The following is a 14,828-nucleotide window of genomic DNA, read 5'->3' on the forward strand; positions in this document are numbered from 1 at the left end:
AATAGTGGAATAAGTGTTGTTTTTTTTAAATGATCCTTTATGTCACTGAATCAGTCCCAGATTCACTTTCTAGTTTCATTAAGAATACATTATGTACAGAAAAGAAAATAAATTCGACAACCCAGTCACCAGAAAAATGTTGGCATTGTATGTTTATGCAAACCACAGGATACCTTGAAGTTTCTGAACTAAATATATGTTTTATAGATCTGTTTCATATTAGCCTCAAATCCCGCTTGGAGAAACGCACAATGCCACCCGGTTAATGTTGTAAAACGATAGAAAAGAGATCATGGTTTGCGTTAAATTATTGACCAAAAAAAAACAACATTACAGAACAACGAAACAATGTATCGAACAACAGAACGAAACAATGCAACACAATAACGGAGTGTAACAACGTAACGTAACAGAGGAACTTAACAAAGTAATGTAATAATGTATCTTAAGAACGTAACTTAACAACATAACTTAACGTAACGTAATAATGTATCTTAAGAACGTAACTTAACAACGTAACTTAACAACGTAACTTAACAACGTAACTTAACAACGTAACTTAACGTAACGTAATAATGTATCTTAAGAACGTAACTTAAGAACGTAACTTAACAACGGAACGTAACAACGGAACATAACAATGGAACTTAACAACGGAATGTAATAATGTATCTTAACAACGTAACTTAACAACGTAACTTAACAACGTAACTTAACAACGTAACTTAACAACGTAACTTAACAACGTAACGTAATAATGTATCTTAAGAACGTATCTTAACGTTACGTAGCAACGTAACAGTGTGATGTAGCAGTTCACTACGCAACAGAACATATTAACTGAAAAGCATAACGGAACAAAAGTAGCATAACAACATATAAATGTAACGTTATAACGTAAAAATGTAACGTAATGTCACATAATATAAGGTATATAAAAAACAACCGTCCCTTGCAGATTTTCTTACATAACGTTACATAACAAGCACAACTAAGTCAACAGGTAACAGGCTTTAAGTCGACGTTTACTTTTGGTTTTATACAGCAGGACACAAACAGTGGTCTCCTTGACCCATCCCCCACCCCTCCAACCACTTTTCGTGGACTTTCTTGCTCTTTAGACTCGACAGCCATCACTGAGTTTTCAGATGTTTTTTTCGTTGCTCATTAAAGGCGATTGTTGATCCGGTTGTTGCCTTGGGGAACAACACAGCGCGACAGTTTCGTCAACATGTGGATTACAACATACGACGTACCAGCAGTGTCTTGTTCTGTTGAGTGTACCACACATGATACTCTGACACAAGCTGTCTGCTGAGAAATGATGTAAATATTTATTATTTCCCATGCAAAAGAGGGTAGACAAGCCTAACTATGAATAAAGTCACTATGGCCACAGTTAGCACCTCAGAGAGACCTCTTACAGTAAACAGACGTGTCATTTACTCGGTATGATCATTCAGAAACTGCTGTCACTGAAAACAGGATATTTCTAGGGATTTTCCAGTGAAGTGTGTGTGTGTGTGTGTGTGTGTGTGTGTGTGTGTGTGGAAGATAAGTGGGAGAAGGGAGGGAGAATGTTGAATGAATGTTCCATTATGTGAGTGTGTGTGAGTGTGTAGGTGTGTGTGATTTCCTTTCTCTGCTGCTCACTCGATCTGCAGAGTTCAGTGATGAGCAGAGAAGATATAAAACCAGGTAGAGCAGCAGAAGGAGGCACCACTCCAGCTGTCAGCGCACACGCTCACGAGGTAAGCGAAGCGGTTTTAATTTGTGTTTCTGTTAACCGTTAACGACGACTGAACTTCACTGTATTTAATCTGTTTTATTACGATTTCCTAATCAGTTGTTTTTTTTATATGATGTATTTTAAATCCATTCATTCTTTCTTAAAGGCAAAATGTTGGAAGTCTCATATTAACAGTGGCTTCATGTATGAATAACCATAACTGATTCAACATTACATCAATGTAGATTTTTATTATGCCAGAGTGTGTTGCATGTTGCCGTAGCGATGAGGAGGCAGTATAAAACATATAAAAGAAGGATAGGTTTGGTTATATGGTGTAATGATTTACACATGAGTTATATTTGTTTTTATGGACCATCATCTTGTTCGTTTATTACTTCATGAAAATGCAAGATTTTAAAAACAAGATTAAGAATTTTTGGTTGATGGTTTGTTTTAATTCTGTCTCTTTTGTGTGATTTCTATTATTTAAATGCTTTTTTGTTGGTTTTAACTTTTAGTTAAGTTTTGTTTTTTAAGTCTGTTATTTGTGTTTTGAAGCTCTGCCATCAGGAGCCCCGTGGAAATGAGATCCAAAGCCTCAGTGAGCTAATTAAAAAAAGGTTAAGCGCCAAAAACCAACAGAACTGCAATGTGAACTGCCTTACACAGACAGCTGTGAACTAAGTTCTGTTGTGGCCTAAAAAGAAGAAAGTAGTTACGTTGTTTGTAACATTGACGCTGTGTTTCAAACTGCAGCCTTTCTCTGGGAGGAGAAAGGTTCCCCCTCTAGACGTAGTTGAGGATGTAGTTTAGATGGAGACACGGGTCGACTGAATGATGCGGGATGTGCACTTAGGCCGCTGCTTCCTCAAACAGACGTCACTCAATCGTCTCCAGTTTGAGTGTTTCTTAATGTCTTCAAATGAAACGGGTGTTCAAAGTTGCTGCTGTCTTTACGGGAACTTGTATTTAATGGCCAGCGGTTGCGTAATCTGCAGTTTTTCCGTCTTATCAGGAGAGCAACTTGCTGTTAGGGAGATAAGATCGTCGTGTCCTCGACGGACACCGTTTGAGAACATCACATTTTCCAATGCGTGCTGCTGCATGCTTGTCCCCCATACAACATGTTTTTCCACTTACGTGGTTCATTCTGTATTCATGACATCTCTTGCACTCCTGTCCATCCTGGGAGAGGGATCCCTCTGTGAGGGTCCGAGGACAGAGCGTGTCCCATACTGTACAGATTGTTAAAACCTCTTGGTCTTGTGGTATTTATGGTGCAACACAGTTATAATAATGTCAATAGTCCAGCACTGGATTTGTCCATTCTGGGCTTCTTTAGAAACATGGCGGACTCCGTGGAAGACGACCACCTCCCTGCGTAGAGATAAACGACTTTTTCTAAGCTTTACGAAAACACAATTATTCTTAGTTATACACCAATTAAAACATAGTTATGAATACTATATTCCATTTCTGCCAATTAATCGCCCTAAATGTTACAAACGGTTCATTTAAGTAAAACAAAAAATATAATCTGTAACAGGGGTGTCGCAATATGCTAGTATTGATGATAAACGTGATATTTCAAATATTAAACACTGACATCATGTTAATTATACACATGATGATATTATCATGTGTATATTACGTGTATATCAACTTATATATATATGCTCCAACTAGAAGTTGTATGTTTCATGTAACTTAGACAGTTGCATGTTATCTTTTAACATGAAAAAGGACTAAAAATACAAAACACCAAGTAATCTAATCTCACTTCCTGCTGCAAGTCATGACGGCTTGATGTCCCTTCCAGTCCCTTCAACATCCGCCCTGCGCAGCCTTTAATAAGAATTTCCTACTCGACTGATTTCGAAACTGTCATGATGGTATCGTTGTGTGTGGGAGAGGAAGGGGGCACTCTTCACGGTTGAAGATTCCTGCAGGACTAAAGTGTATGAATATGTATCGTGTTAATTATTCAACAAGAAGCAAAAAAACCACGAGGTTTAACTTTGAATGTTCTCTCTCTCTCTCTCTCTCTCTCTCTCTCTCTCTCTCTCTGTCTTTCAGAAAATGGATACCTCCCGACTTCTCCTCCTCATCTTCACGGTGATGGCTGCATGTGAATGTTCAGGTGGGGCATGCATTATGATGGAGAGGAGTGCATTAATGGATCTGCTGTTAGCTGATCCCCATGGACCCACAGGTCCATGATGTACCCTCATAGTGCTGAAGCTGCACATGTAGAGGAAGCTCCCTCTTAAAAGGAGCACTGAAACTTACATTAATGGAGTGTAGTGGCACGAATGCACTACATTCATGAAGAGATCTATATCTATATATAGTTCTATAACAGTCACTACATTCAGAGTATAATGGACTTTATCCTTTCTGTATCAACCCGTTGTTATTCTCACCCAATCAACAATCATTTTGTATATAATTATTATTATTGTTGATGTTGTTGTTCTACACAACACCGTGCCTTTCACTGTCATCTTCATCACCATCATCTCTCTCACCGTCTTCTCCCCACATGTTCAGAGTCAGCCGAGCGTCCGTGTTTCGACAATAAGCTGGAGTCGTTCAACCTTATTGAAGGGGAGGCGTTTTACTTTGTGCCCTACGATGCGGACAATCTGGATGAAAAGTTCACCTGGTTCAGAAATAATACCGACAATAACATTGAGAATATCACCACCGACGAGAATGAGAGCGTACATCACCACGGTGGAGCGCTCTTCCTCTTGAACCCCCGCCTTGAGGACTCTGGCTTCTACACCGCCCGGTAAGGATACGTTCTCTGAAATACGTTCCTCACACTGAGGTCATCTGTAGATACGACCCCTGATTGTAATCACTTCTTGTTTTCCAGGGAAAACACCTTATTGGGAGAGTGTTACAACCATTATGTAACCTTAACTGTTTTCCAAAAAAGCCTTAAGTCTGACAGAAAATTCCTCTACGAAGTAATTAAAAACTCTGACGTGAACAAAATGGTCCCATGTCCGACCACGATCGGCCACTTCTGTGAAAAGTTGAATGGAAGCTTCAGCTGGATGAAGGTACGAGTGATTACAGCTACACTGGTTTCCAGTTTTAAACCTGGAAACTTAAGTAATGTGATTGAATTTAACAGAAATTATCTTGTTAAATTAAGCAGCCCAGTATCATGGCAGTTTGTGAAAAAGTCACGAAATGCAATCTATTGGTTTTGTTTTTTGTGGACCAATGGTGGACCAAGTCCTTCTTATGTCCTGTTTCGAAATTCCTTTCATAAGACTTCATTTGATTCCTTCTTTATTTCCCTCTTCAAATTACCACTCCTGCAGGACTACAAACTCCTTGAAGGCCACCATGAAGAAGACCTGTGGATTAAGGATGCTACCAAGCGTGACGAGGGCATCTACACGTGCATTTGTACCTGGACGCACAACGGCATGGAGTACACCTCGTCGGCCTCCAGGAGGCTGGAACTTTTAGGTGAGGGAGCATTTTCTGGTTTTGATGTACTTTGATGTGTTTCCTGATGTTCATCCCACTGTGGCGACTAAATGTTCCACCTATACAGAACGCTAACATAATACAGAACAACAAGGTGAACGTGCAGGAGTTTAAAAAGTTTAATTGCAAATGCCAATATGTTAATTGACAGCTGTATACATTCTCCAATCATACAGACAAGTAGAATCTGATGACTGAGCCACACATTTAGCTTCAGTGCTGTTCACATTTGCATTTTCTCACAATAGGCTAAACCGTTAGCACACAGTCCCCTGTTAGCATAGAGTCCCCTGTTAGCATAGAGTCCCCTGTTAGCAGACAGTCCCCTGTTAGCATACAGTTCCCTGTTAGCATACAGTCCCCTGTTACCATAGAGTCCCCTGTTACCATAGAGTCCCCTGTTAGCATACAGTCCCCTGTTAGCATAGAGTCCCCTGTTAGCATACAGTCCCCTGTTAGCATAGAGTCCCCTGTTAGCATACAGTCCCCTGTTAGCATAGAGTCCCCTGTTAGCATAGTTAGCAGGAAGATCTCAAATGACTGTCGCGCCCTTACAAAGGTAGTTGTAAACTTACTGGCTTAGTGGTAAACTTAACTGTCAATTCATCAAACAATGAAGATTTATTTTAATGACGTTTTTGCAGTTTTGAAATATGCTCAAAACTAAATTTCCAAGTAAGCTGCACAGTCATCAACAAAGAATCTTTTGGCTAATAAGTTTGGTTGATGCTACAAAGTTGATATAGTCAACATTTGTCAACGATGACCATCCCAAAATGATCTGTTTTTCTTTACATATGCACTGTTCAATTAGAGGTAAGAATATCCATCTAACTTGTTGGTTGTAAAAAGTGAATTTAATGTACCGATGACTGTAATTTATTTGAATTTTGATTCCTGAACCTCACGTCCTCCATTTGCAACACCCTGCTAGTTAAGAAAAGTCAACGTGGAAAAACTGGGCGCAAGAAATCTATGAAGACGATCTTTCCATCTCTGCAGAACATCTCCCATAAGACCTCAAACAAGACCCTCAGAATCTGACCCACCCTCAACTATCTAAGTACACACACATACATGATGCATATAAACTTGTTTAAACCGCTGCTGCCATATCACACGACATGCGCTGCTCACCTCAACATGTAGTTGAAGGGCTACACCTTGTGTTGTTTTATTTGGTGGGCTTTCCGGAGCCATATAGCGACCTGAGGGGCCAACTGAACTTCATGTATAAAATCAGTGGAGTGCCCCTTTCATATTGTACCTCTGAATTATTGTATTACATATCTAAATGTACGGCACAAATTCATACTACTGCTGCAAACACGAATCACGCTGGAATTTGCACTACAATTTTCCCATCTGTTCTGCCTAATTAAACTGTATGTTATGTACGTTTTACAATGTATTTTTATTTATCTTAATATTTTTTATATAAGTCATCCCCCCTTTCTTTTTTTTGTACTAGTTTAGTGTGTATAGATGGAAATCAAAGAAGACCGCAGCCTCAAAAAATGTATTGTGGACTGTGTCTTTGTGTGTATAACAATAAAGCTTTGAATGTTGAATCTGCTTTTTGAACTCTACATCTCTTCCTTAAATTTCTTTTCTACAAAGTATCTATCAACTCAATGCACACTGTGCAATGTTATGTTTAATGTTTATCTTTTAGGTCTAGAAATAGAAATATTTGCTTATTTGAATAGTTTTGTTCAGCTCAGTTATACGACTGTTTTAACTGGTTCATCGCTGATGCCGTTCATCCACACTGAACGTTCAGTCTGGTGCTGGTTCAAACTGTCACGTTCAGTTTAGTACAAAACAAGGCTTAACGAGTTGTTTGTCGAGTCAAAAGCTCAGCGGTCGGTTATGACCGACGGTCATCACAGGAGCTCCACTGCTAAAAGCTACTTGTGTTGTTCAGTGATAAATTCTAGAGGCCCTGTAGTCACTTCAGTTTGAAGGTTCGCAGTCAAAGATCCACTAGTGCATGCACTGGCAGTCCATACATAACGTAAGAAAGTCAGTTATGGTTACTCTGTTAGATGAAGTTGTGACTTCACATTGTTTCATCACGTTGTTTCGTTACGATGTTATGTTGTTGTACGCTGTCGCGCTGTTACATGTTTATGTTGTTTGTTATAATTTTTAGACAAACCATGATAATTTTTTCTAACCTCAGCCAAGTAGTTTTGTTGCCTAAACCTAACCACTTATTTGGCATCGTGCGTTTCTGCATGGATGATACATGAAACATATTCATAAAACATGTCTTGGTTTCAGAAAGGTCGAAATTCAAGTTGAAGAAACGTACAATGCCAACATTTTTCTGGACCGGTTGGTACACGATACAACCAATGTGATCATTTAAAATGGTGTTCAGTAGAACTTAGTGCAAGTCAGTTTGGACTTCAGGAATAACTAACTAATCATTTGCTGAATTTTTACACTCGGGGACGAAGTCACAATAATCGGATTCCAGTTTAAAGATTCAGTGTTGAAGATTGTTCGTTCACGTCCAACATGAACATGTAGTCTGTGTGGATTTTACAACAAACGACCAATGTTCTCTACAAAGTAAACTCTAGCGTTAAAAAACAACCCCACATGCAACATTTCACAAACAACAGCCAATCAAATCTCATTGCTGCGTTTTGTTTTCGCAGATCAAAATGTTCCCCGAGACATAGAGATCATCTCTCCAACCAATAAGGAGCAGTTAGCTGATGAAGGTAGGAAAGCAAAAAAACACAACCCCTGTATCGACTGAAACACTTACACCTTGCCTACGTCTTTTTGATTATTGTAGTTGTGTTGCTTTTCAGTCAGTCGGTTGAATTGTGCTGTATTTTTGTTGAATCAAAGAACAATTGTTGGTACTTTATTAACTAAATAGAGATCCTTTAAGAGTTAAGAAAGAGTTTGTAGTCATCTGTAAATCTTTCATTTACCAGACTTTAATGTCTTCCATGGGACTGAAATCTTAATAAAATAATACAAATAATCTTGCTTGTCAATCCTGCTCACCTAGAACTATTAATTTGTAAAATAAAAACATGATCTTTCCACCAGGCGTTGGGATCAAGCTGAACTGCTCCGTGTTCTGTGGGACTAACGTGGACGCTAACTGTCAAGCTAGCTGGCACATTGACGGCGTTCCTCCACGCCAGATCGCTGGATGCAAAGAAACCATGAAACCGTGAGTGTCATTAAAAAAACACAACTAAATAAAACTGTGTTGCCACAAAATGTGACCGCTATCACTTGTAAAATAATATCTATTTATTTATTCAGCAGGTAATGTTTAACATCGTTGTTTAGCGTGTTAGCATGCTAACATTAGCTAATTAGCCCTAAACAAAGTTTAGTTTTGCGGGTATTTAGACATGAACCGAAGTATTGAATACATTTAAATTGAACTAGATGAAAAGAGAATTAACAATTTACCCTGTGGGAAAAAAAATCAAATACATTCAATAGTTGTTGAGACATTCTTTTATTTTTATTTATTATTTTATATGAGACCACTTCTGATAATTGCATCTTATTGGTTTATGTGATTATTTTCTTTTCTTAAACTTCCCTATCCATATTTTACAATTATTTTTATTTTGAACTGGTCCAGTGTTAAAGTAGATAACCAGTCATCCATAAATATTTGTACCACATTTTGTGCCAATCTTTTCTGTCGATGGTGACTAGTAGTTCTTTTGATTACCAATGTTGACGCACTTATTGTAAGTCGCTTTGGATAAAAGCGTCTGCTAAATGACTGTAATGTAATGTAATGTAATGTAATGTCGAGATATTTTAAGAGATATTTTACTGGTAAATGAACATTTCGACTTGACATTAGGGGAAAAGATTTTTCACGGCAATCCAATCCAATATTTGTTGAGACGTTGAAGCCCGATTAATATTATTATCCCCACATCCACCAGCATGACTGAAACCGCAGCTATGAAATGTAGTTTTTTGTGCATTTCCTTGCTCTGGTTGGCTGAGTCACTTCATTTTAATTTCTCTTTGTCAGAGTCGATCAGAGCCCTTCGAAGAACACCATCTCCACTGCGATCCTGACCATTGACAAAGTGTCTGCTCAGGATTTCAACGCTAAATTTGTATGCAGAGGCGTCGGCATGTACACACTGCGGAATGTCACTTTGACTCTGAAGCCGAGAGGTCAGTGGGAGGGATCGTGGATGAGTATGACTACATCAGACTTTGGCCTCACAATCTAAAAGACGTTTGTTTTCCAGAGTCGATCATCCCGCTGGTCGTTGGAGGAGTGTGCGTGTTGTTTTTCTGTGTGTTCGCCGCCGTGCTGGTCAAGTGCTTCGCCATCGACCTCGCTCTCTTCTTCAGACCCTGCTTCCCACTCAGCCGTTGCGATAAAGGTAAGGAAGATCCGTGGATTTACCTGCTCGGATAACTCGTTTTAAAAACACCCTTCTGTTTGTGAACAGATTAAACCCAGGTGGTACAACGTGTTAATTAGCCAGCGTTACAGGTATTTGTAAGAGTTTTGATTTTTCAACTTTGGACAGAGCTGCCTGTTACCACCTGTTTTCAGTCATTATGCTAAGCTAAGCTAATCGCCTACTTCAAGGAGCAATGCGCCGATATTACACATTAAAGTCTGTTAACAGGTCTTAGGGAGTACTACCGTAAAGTCTGATAAAGTATCAGGGCTGAGGACTACAAGTTATTAAAAACAATGTGCTCCCTGCATGAGGCTAGCAGCTCGAGGCTACATTAGCACACCCGAGTCCCCAACCCAACCGTCAGTGGCCGAGTTGCATTGTGGGTAATGTAAGCTGCAGGTTTGGACAAGGAAGTAGAAAGTGTGGAATAAAAACAGACGATATCTCTGGTTCTGCTGCATCAATTTTGAAGATGTGAAACTTTAAAACTTGATAGTTGATAGAGAACTCTTTTTATTGTGTTGATATGGTGTGTTTGACTCTAAATGGAGCATAATGTACTAAATGAACATCATGCTGTATTGAAGAAGACTGTAAACTAGAGATTGAGACCATAAACTCATGTTTACAATGTTTACTGAGGGAATAAATCAAGAGAGAAGTAGAGTCATTTTAGACTAGACTTCTATACAACCAGAGGAGTCGCCCCCTGGTGGCTTCACTCTTCAGAACCTGGAAGTTGCCGCCTGTATGTAGGCAATTAATGTGTAATGTGGCAGGAACAGGCTTCTCTACGGTTGAAAACTGAAAATCAGTGACGGAAAACATGTGTCCGTTTGCATGTTTTCTTGATTTGCAGTGCGTTGAGCTCTCCGGGCCACCGTACTTCTCCTTCTCTGTGCAAAAGCAAAACATGCAGAGATACCTGTCTGCACCTTGTTTCATTCTGCATGGATGGCTGCACAACTTAGAGGATGTGTTTGGGAATGTTTGAGGTCCTTTCTTTCTATCAGGAGAATAAACGATCACCAGGCTGCACTCTATTAATCTGACCGCTTTACTCTTCTCTGACCCTTCTCTCAACTTTCAGTTTGCAGAGCAAAGTAGAAGTAAAACAACCTTGACGGGCATCATAAGATCATAAGCGACCACAACATTGTGAATTATCATAGCCTGGGTGTCCATGAGTCAGACAGATTGTGTAACCAGGGAGGAATAATATTTTGAAGCGATGAGATCACTTTTTCCTTTGCTGTGTTGACCACCACCTCACACGAGCTGGACGGGACACAAAAGAATCACAGTTTCTTTCAGCCTTTGTGAGACCAGAGTACTTTCACCGACCGCAGTGTTTTTCCAGCAACTCTTTATCCCACACTCACATGTATAACAGGCGTGGTGACAGCGTGGTGACAGCGTTGGGTCATATTCATAAAACAGCTTCCATGACTTTGTCTGTATTTCTCAGACGGGAGGATGTTCGACGCCTACGTGGTCTACCAAATGCAGAGCGTGGACAAGGCCACCGAAGACACGCTCTGTCAGTTCGTCGCTAAGGTTTTGCCCTCCGTCCTTGAGGAGAAGTGCGGATATCGACTCTTCATCCACGGGAGGGACGACATACCCGGGGAAGGTCCTCATTTAAAGTGTTTTTATTGTTATTCTTTGACACAAATACAGATAAAAACCACTGGAAACTTCAAAAACACCATTATCCCATAGAGGCCTACTTACTCTATAGGATTTTGCTTTATCGCTCATATCTCTACATATACATTACTACTTATTTTCTCCAAATTGTTTTGAAGAACAATTTATTTGACACGATGATGTCACTTTATTCTGTCGTTACTATTTTCCTCCTCACCACACCCTCTCCTTGCATTACTGCCTTCTTCTTTGCTTTCGATGGTGCTTTTAATAATTTACACGACTCAAACGGTCAAAAGATGCGATGAAATAAAAAGCAGCTAACTGCCAACATGTTGAACCTCTTTGAGCGGGTCCTTCAGACTTCAGAGCACCCTGGGGTTCTTTTCAAACATCAGGATTTTGTCTGACCCCCACAGACCGTCTGGAGCTGGTGGAGGACCGCATGAAGCAGAGCAGGAGGCTGATGATCATCCTCACCCCGTATTCAGGATCAGAGTCAGAGAGCTCAGACCAGCATCCCATCTCACCCCAAAACCCCCTGATAGGAGGGTTTGACTGGCAGGTAGGAGTCTTACAGCAGGAAATCATTACATATGAGTGTCTGCAGAGTGTGGCAGTTATGAATTAAAGTCAAGTTCCCTTTAACACTTTGTACATAAAAGTGATAAATACCGGGGCGCACCAAGTCTGAGTCCTTATGTGGATCAGACCCACGGCCTTTTGCTGACTATCACTTCAACTATCAAATAACGGCAAAAAGCCCAAAAAAGAACAATCAAAAAACTGAAATACTGGCTGTTCTCACACACAGTTTGTAGCTATATCTACAAAAAATAATGTATATAACCAATATAAACAATTTATATATAATCCACATAATCGTGAGCCAGGACTTTAATGGAGGAGACCGTGGTTCTTGTCCTGTGTGAATCCAGAAGTCAACACTCACTCATCTGGTCGTGTCTAGAAGTTAACCCACAAGTTGTGAAACGTGCTAAAACTCTTGTGGTCAAGATGAAATAATATTAGAAATAAATTAATAAATTAAAAGTATTATCAAACAATTATCCGTAGATAACTGCCCCGAAAACGAATTGTTGCAACTTCTCCAGGGAGAATATTCAGGAGGTAGAATATAGACGTCCTAATCATTTTCCAGGTGGGACTCCACCACGCGTTGCTGCGGAGAGAGATGAGTGTGATTCTGATCCAGCTGGGGGACGAGGGCCCGCAAGGATACGCACACCTTCCCGCCGGCCTGCAGCACCTGATTCTCAAGAGCGCCCCCATCAGGTGGTACGAGGACTCGCGGGTCGGCGCCGCCTGGAACTCCCGCTTCTGGAAGAGAGTGAGGTACCTGATGCCGGCCACACCTGCTAAACAATGTCCACAGTCGGCTATCATTTGAAACCCTGGTGGATTTACTCTGGCCTTTTTCTGGAATGACAGACATGTAGCATGTACAATAAAAAGGGTCCAGACGCTCCAGTTACTTTTTTAAATGATGCTTGTTTATTTACTAAGAAAATATAAAATAATCATAATTCATGGAAGAAGTATGTGTCTGCACCTTTAGAGATGCAGGACCTTTACAGATGCAGGACCTTTAGAGATGCAGGACCTTTACAGATGCAGGACCTTTAGAGATGCAGGACCTTTACAGATGCAGGACCTGTACAGATGCAGGACCTACAGAGATGCATCTGCAGATTTCCGACTAAATGTAGACTTTATTTATATTCTGTTACTGTTTGTGTGATTGTATTTAATTTTTTGTTTTGAACTTTTATTTTTAAATATGTTTGTCAGGAGGTGCAGCACCCGTTAGAGGCTTACGTTTACTTCCTGTATAATTGATAAATTATACAGGAGTGTGTTTGTATAAAAGAAAAATAAGTATGGTTACATAACTGCAGACTCTTCCTGTGTTTGCTGATTATTTTGCACTAAAAGCTGCTTCTGGTGAAACAGCAATAAAATAAATAAAATGAAAACATGACTCAATATAGAATAAACAAATGTAATTGACCTGTAACAGTTTTATTTATATCTGTTGTAAAGGTTTGGTTTTCTTAATATGAAAATAAAGAATTATTATTTAAAAAAATGCCACAAATATGTTGCTTATGGCTCATTTTGTGTCGTCCGTATTTTTATTGTAACATGATGTAGAAAAGTTTCTGTATAGCAGTTGTTGCTCATTAAAAGTATTTTCTCCAGTATAATTTACTTGTTGGGGAATAAACTCAAATCTACTGAAGCGTTTGCTGAACATCACTGTTGTTGCAGCGTTTATCCAGTAGAGGGAGACATTAATTTTCCTCATAAGAAAGGTGTTTTAATTTGAAACAGTGGTCATGTGACAGAGCATTTCTTAAACTAGTAACATTTTTGTATCCACGCCCAGAGGATAAGTGAGTCCCTTATTGTGTCATAGATCAGTTATAACATGTGCATTAGGTTTCACTTTGAACACACAATCTTCATTATAATAAGATAATATAAAATAAGATAAGCTGAAATAAGTTAAAATGAGATAAAATAAAATAAGGATAGTGTGACAGGCATCAGTACAAAACCAAATATATATAATAAGTAATCAAACAGTAAATATACAATAAATAAGTAAACCATAAAACTACAAATATACACAACATATAACACATATAATAATATAAGATACAATCGGACAGTTCACATACACATACACAACATATTAAATATTGATATTACACAGTGGTGTACATAATACCGATTTACCCAGTTAATGATTTCTCCAGGTTTTTGCAAATTGATTGATTATTATTATCTGAATCATAATGCTGGATACAATAAGACAAAAGCAACAACAAGTCTATAAAGTGTAAAGATACAGAAGGTGTTACTGTTTGTTCAACACATGAACATGTGATCCAGCAGCGCTCACAGGAGAAACAACAGAGATGAGAGACTGAGTGCATGGCGGAGTGATACGGCTCGTGTCCACTGGGTGGAGACATTCACACACACCCACACACACACACACACACACACACACACACACGCACGCGCTGCGGGCAGCTGATTCCACGTTAACCAGTAGTCTGACGGTGTGTTGGTGTGTGATGGAGGATCAGTGCAGAGTGGATCAGACGGAGTGGATCACTTCACAGTAAGTGGTGACCTCTCACTCCTCTTTTTTCTTCTTATTTCAGACCTAATTCCACGTAATACAAATGTGAGGCTTAAAGGATTTCCTACTGAAGGAAGTAAAAACCAGAATAAAGTAAACTGTAGTAAAACTTGTAACAAATACATTCTTGCAGATTTAAATAATACCACAAAATAGACAGTATTAATGTATTAAAAACCACTTTAATAAATGTATTTACTATTTACCACTTTTACTATTTTAACATAAAGGCCTCTGAAGGAGTAGAAGTTAAAAACATTACAAGTTATTAGTTAATAAAATGTGCGGTTAAGTAAAAATAAACACAAAAATATATAATAACTAGTGATTCTGC

At 39.2% G+C, this 14,828-nt stretch overlaps 1 protein-coding gene across 1 annotated transcript; it reads left to right on the forward strand.

Annotated features, from left to right (window-relative positions):
• Positions 1–1,567: 1,567 nt before the first annotated feature.
• il1rl1 (interleukin 1 receptor-like 1) lies at positions 1,568–13,429 on the forward strand. The gene is made up of 12 exons (XM_068737000.1): positions 1,568–1,751; positions 3,809–3,872; positions 4,283–4,526; positions 4,614–4,803; positions 5,071–5,221; positions 7,912–7,977; positions 8,318–8,444; positions 9,279–9,427; positions 9,505–9,642; positions 11,138–11,302; positions 11,739–11,884; positions 12,482–13,429. Exons 1-12 carry the CDS (start codon positions 1,674–1,676, stop codon positions 12,728–12,730), a joined length of 1,767 nt encoding a protein of 588 aa, XP_068593101.1. The 5' UTR covers positions 1,568–1,673; the 3' UTR covers positions 12,731–13,429.
• Positions 13,430–14,828: the final 1,399 nt, after the last annotated feature.

This window comes from Cebidichthys violaceus, unplaced genomic scaffold (genome assembly GCF_023349555.1).
Source record: "Cebidichthys violaceus isolate CVI_PGR_0920_01 unplaced genomic scaffold, fCebVio1.0.p SCAF_11, whole genome shotgun sequence".
In the NCBI taxonomy this organism is placed as follows: domain Eukaryota; kingdom Metazoa; phylum Chordata; class Actinopteri; order Perciformes; family Stichaeidae; genus Cebidichthys; species Cebidichthys violaceus.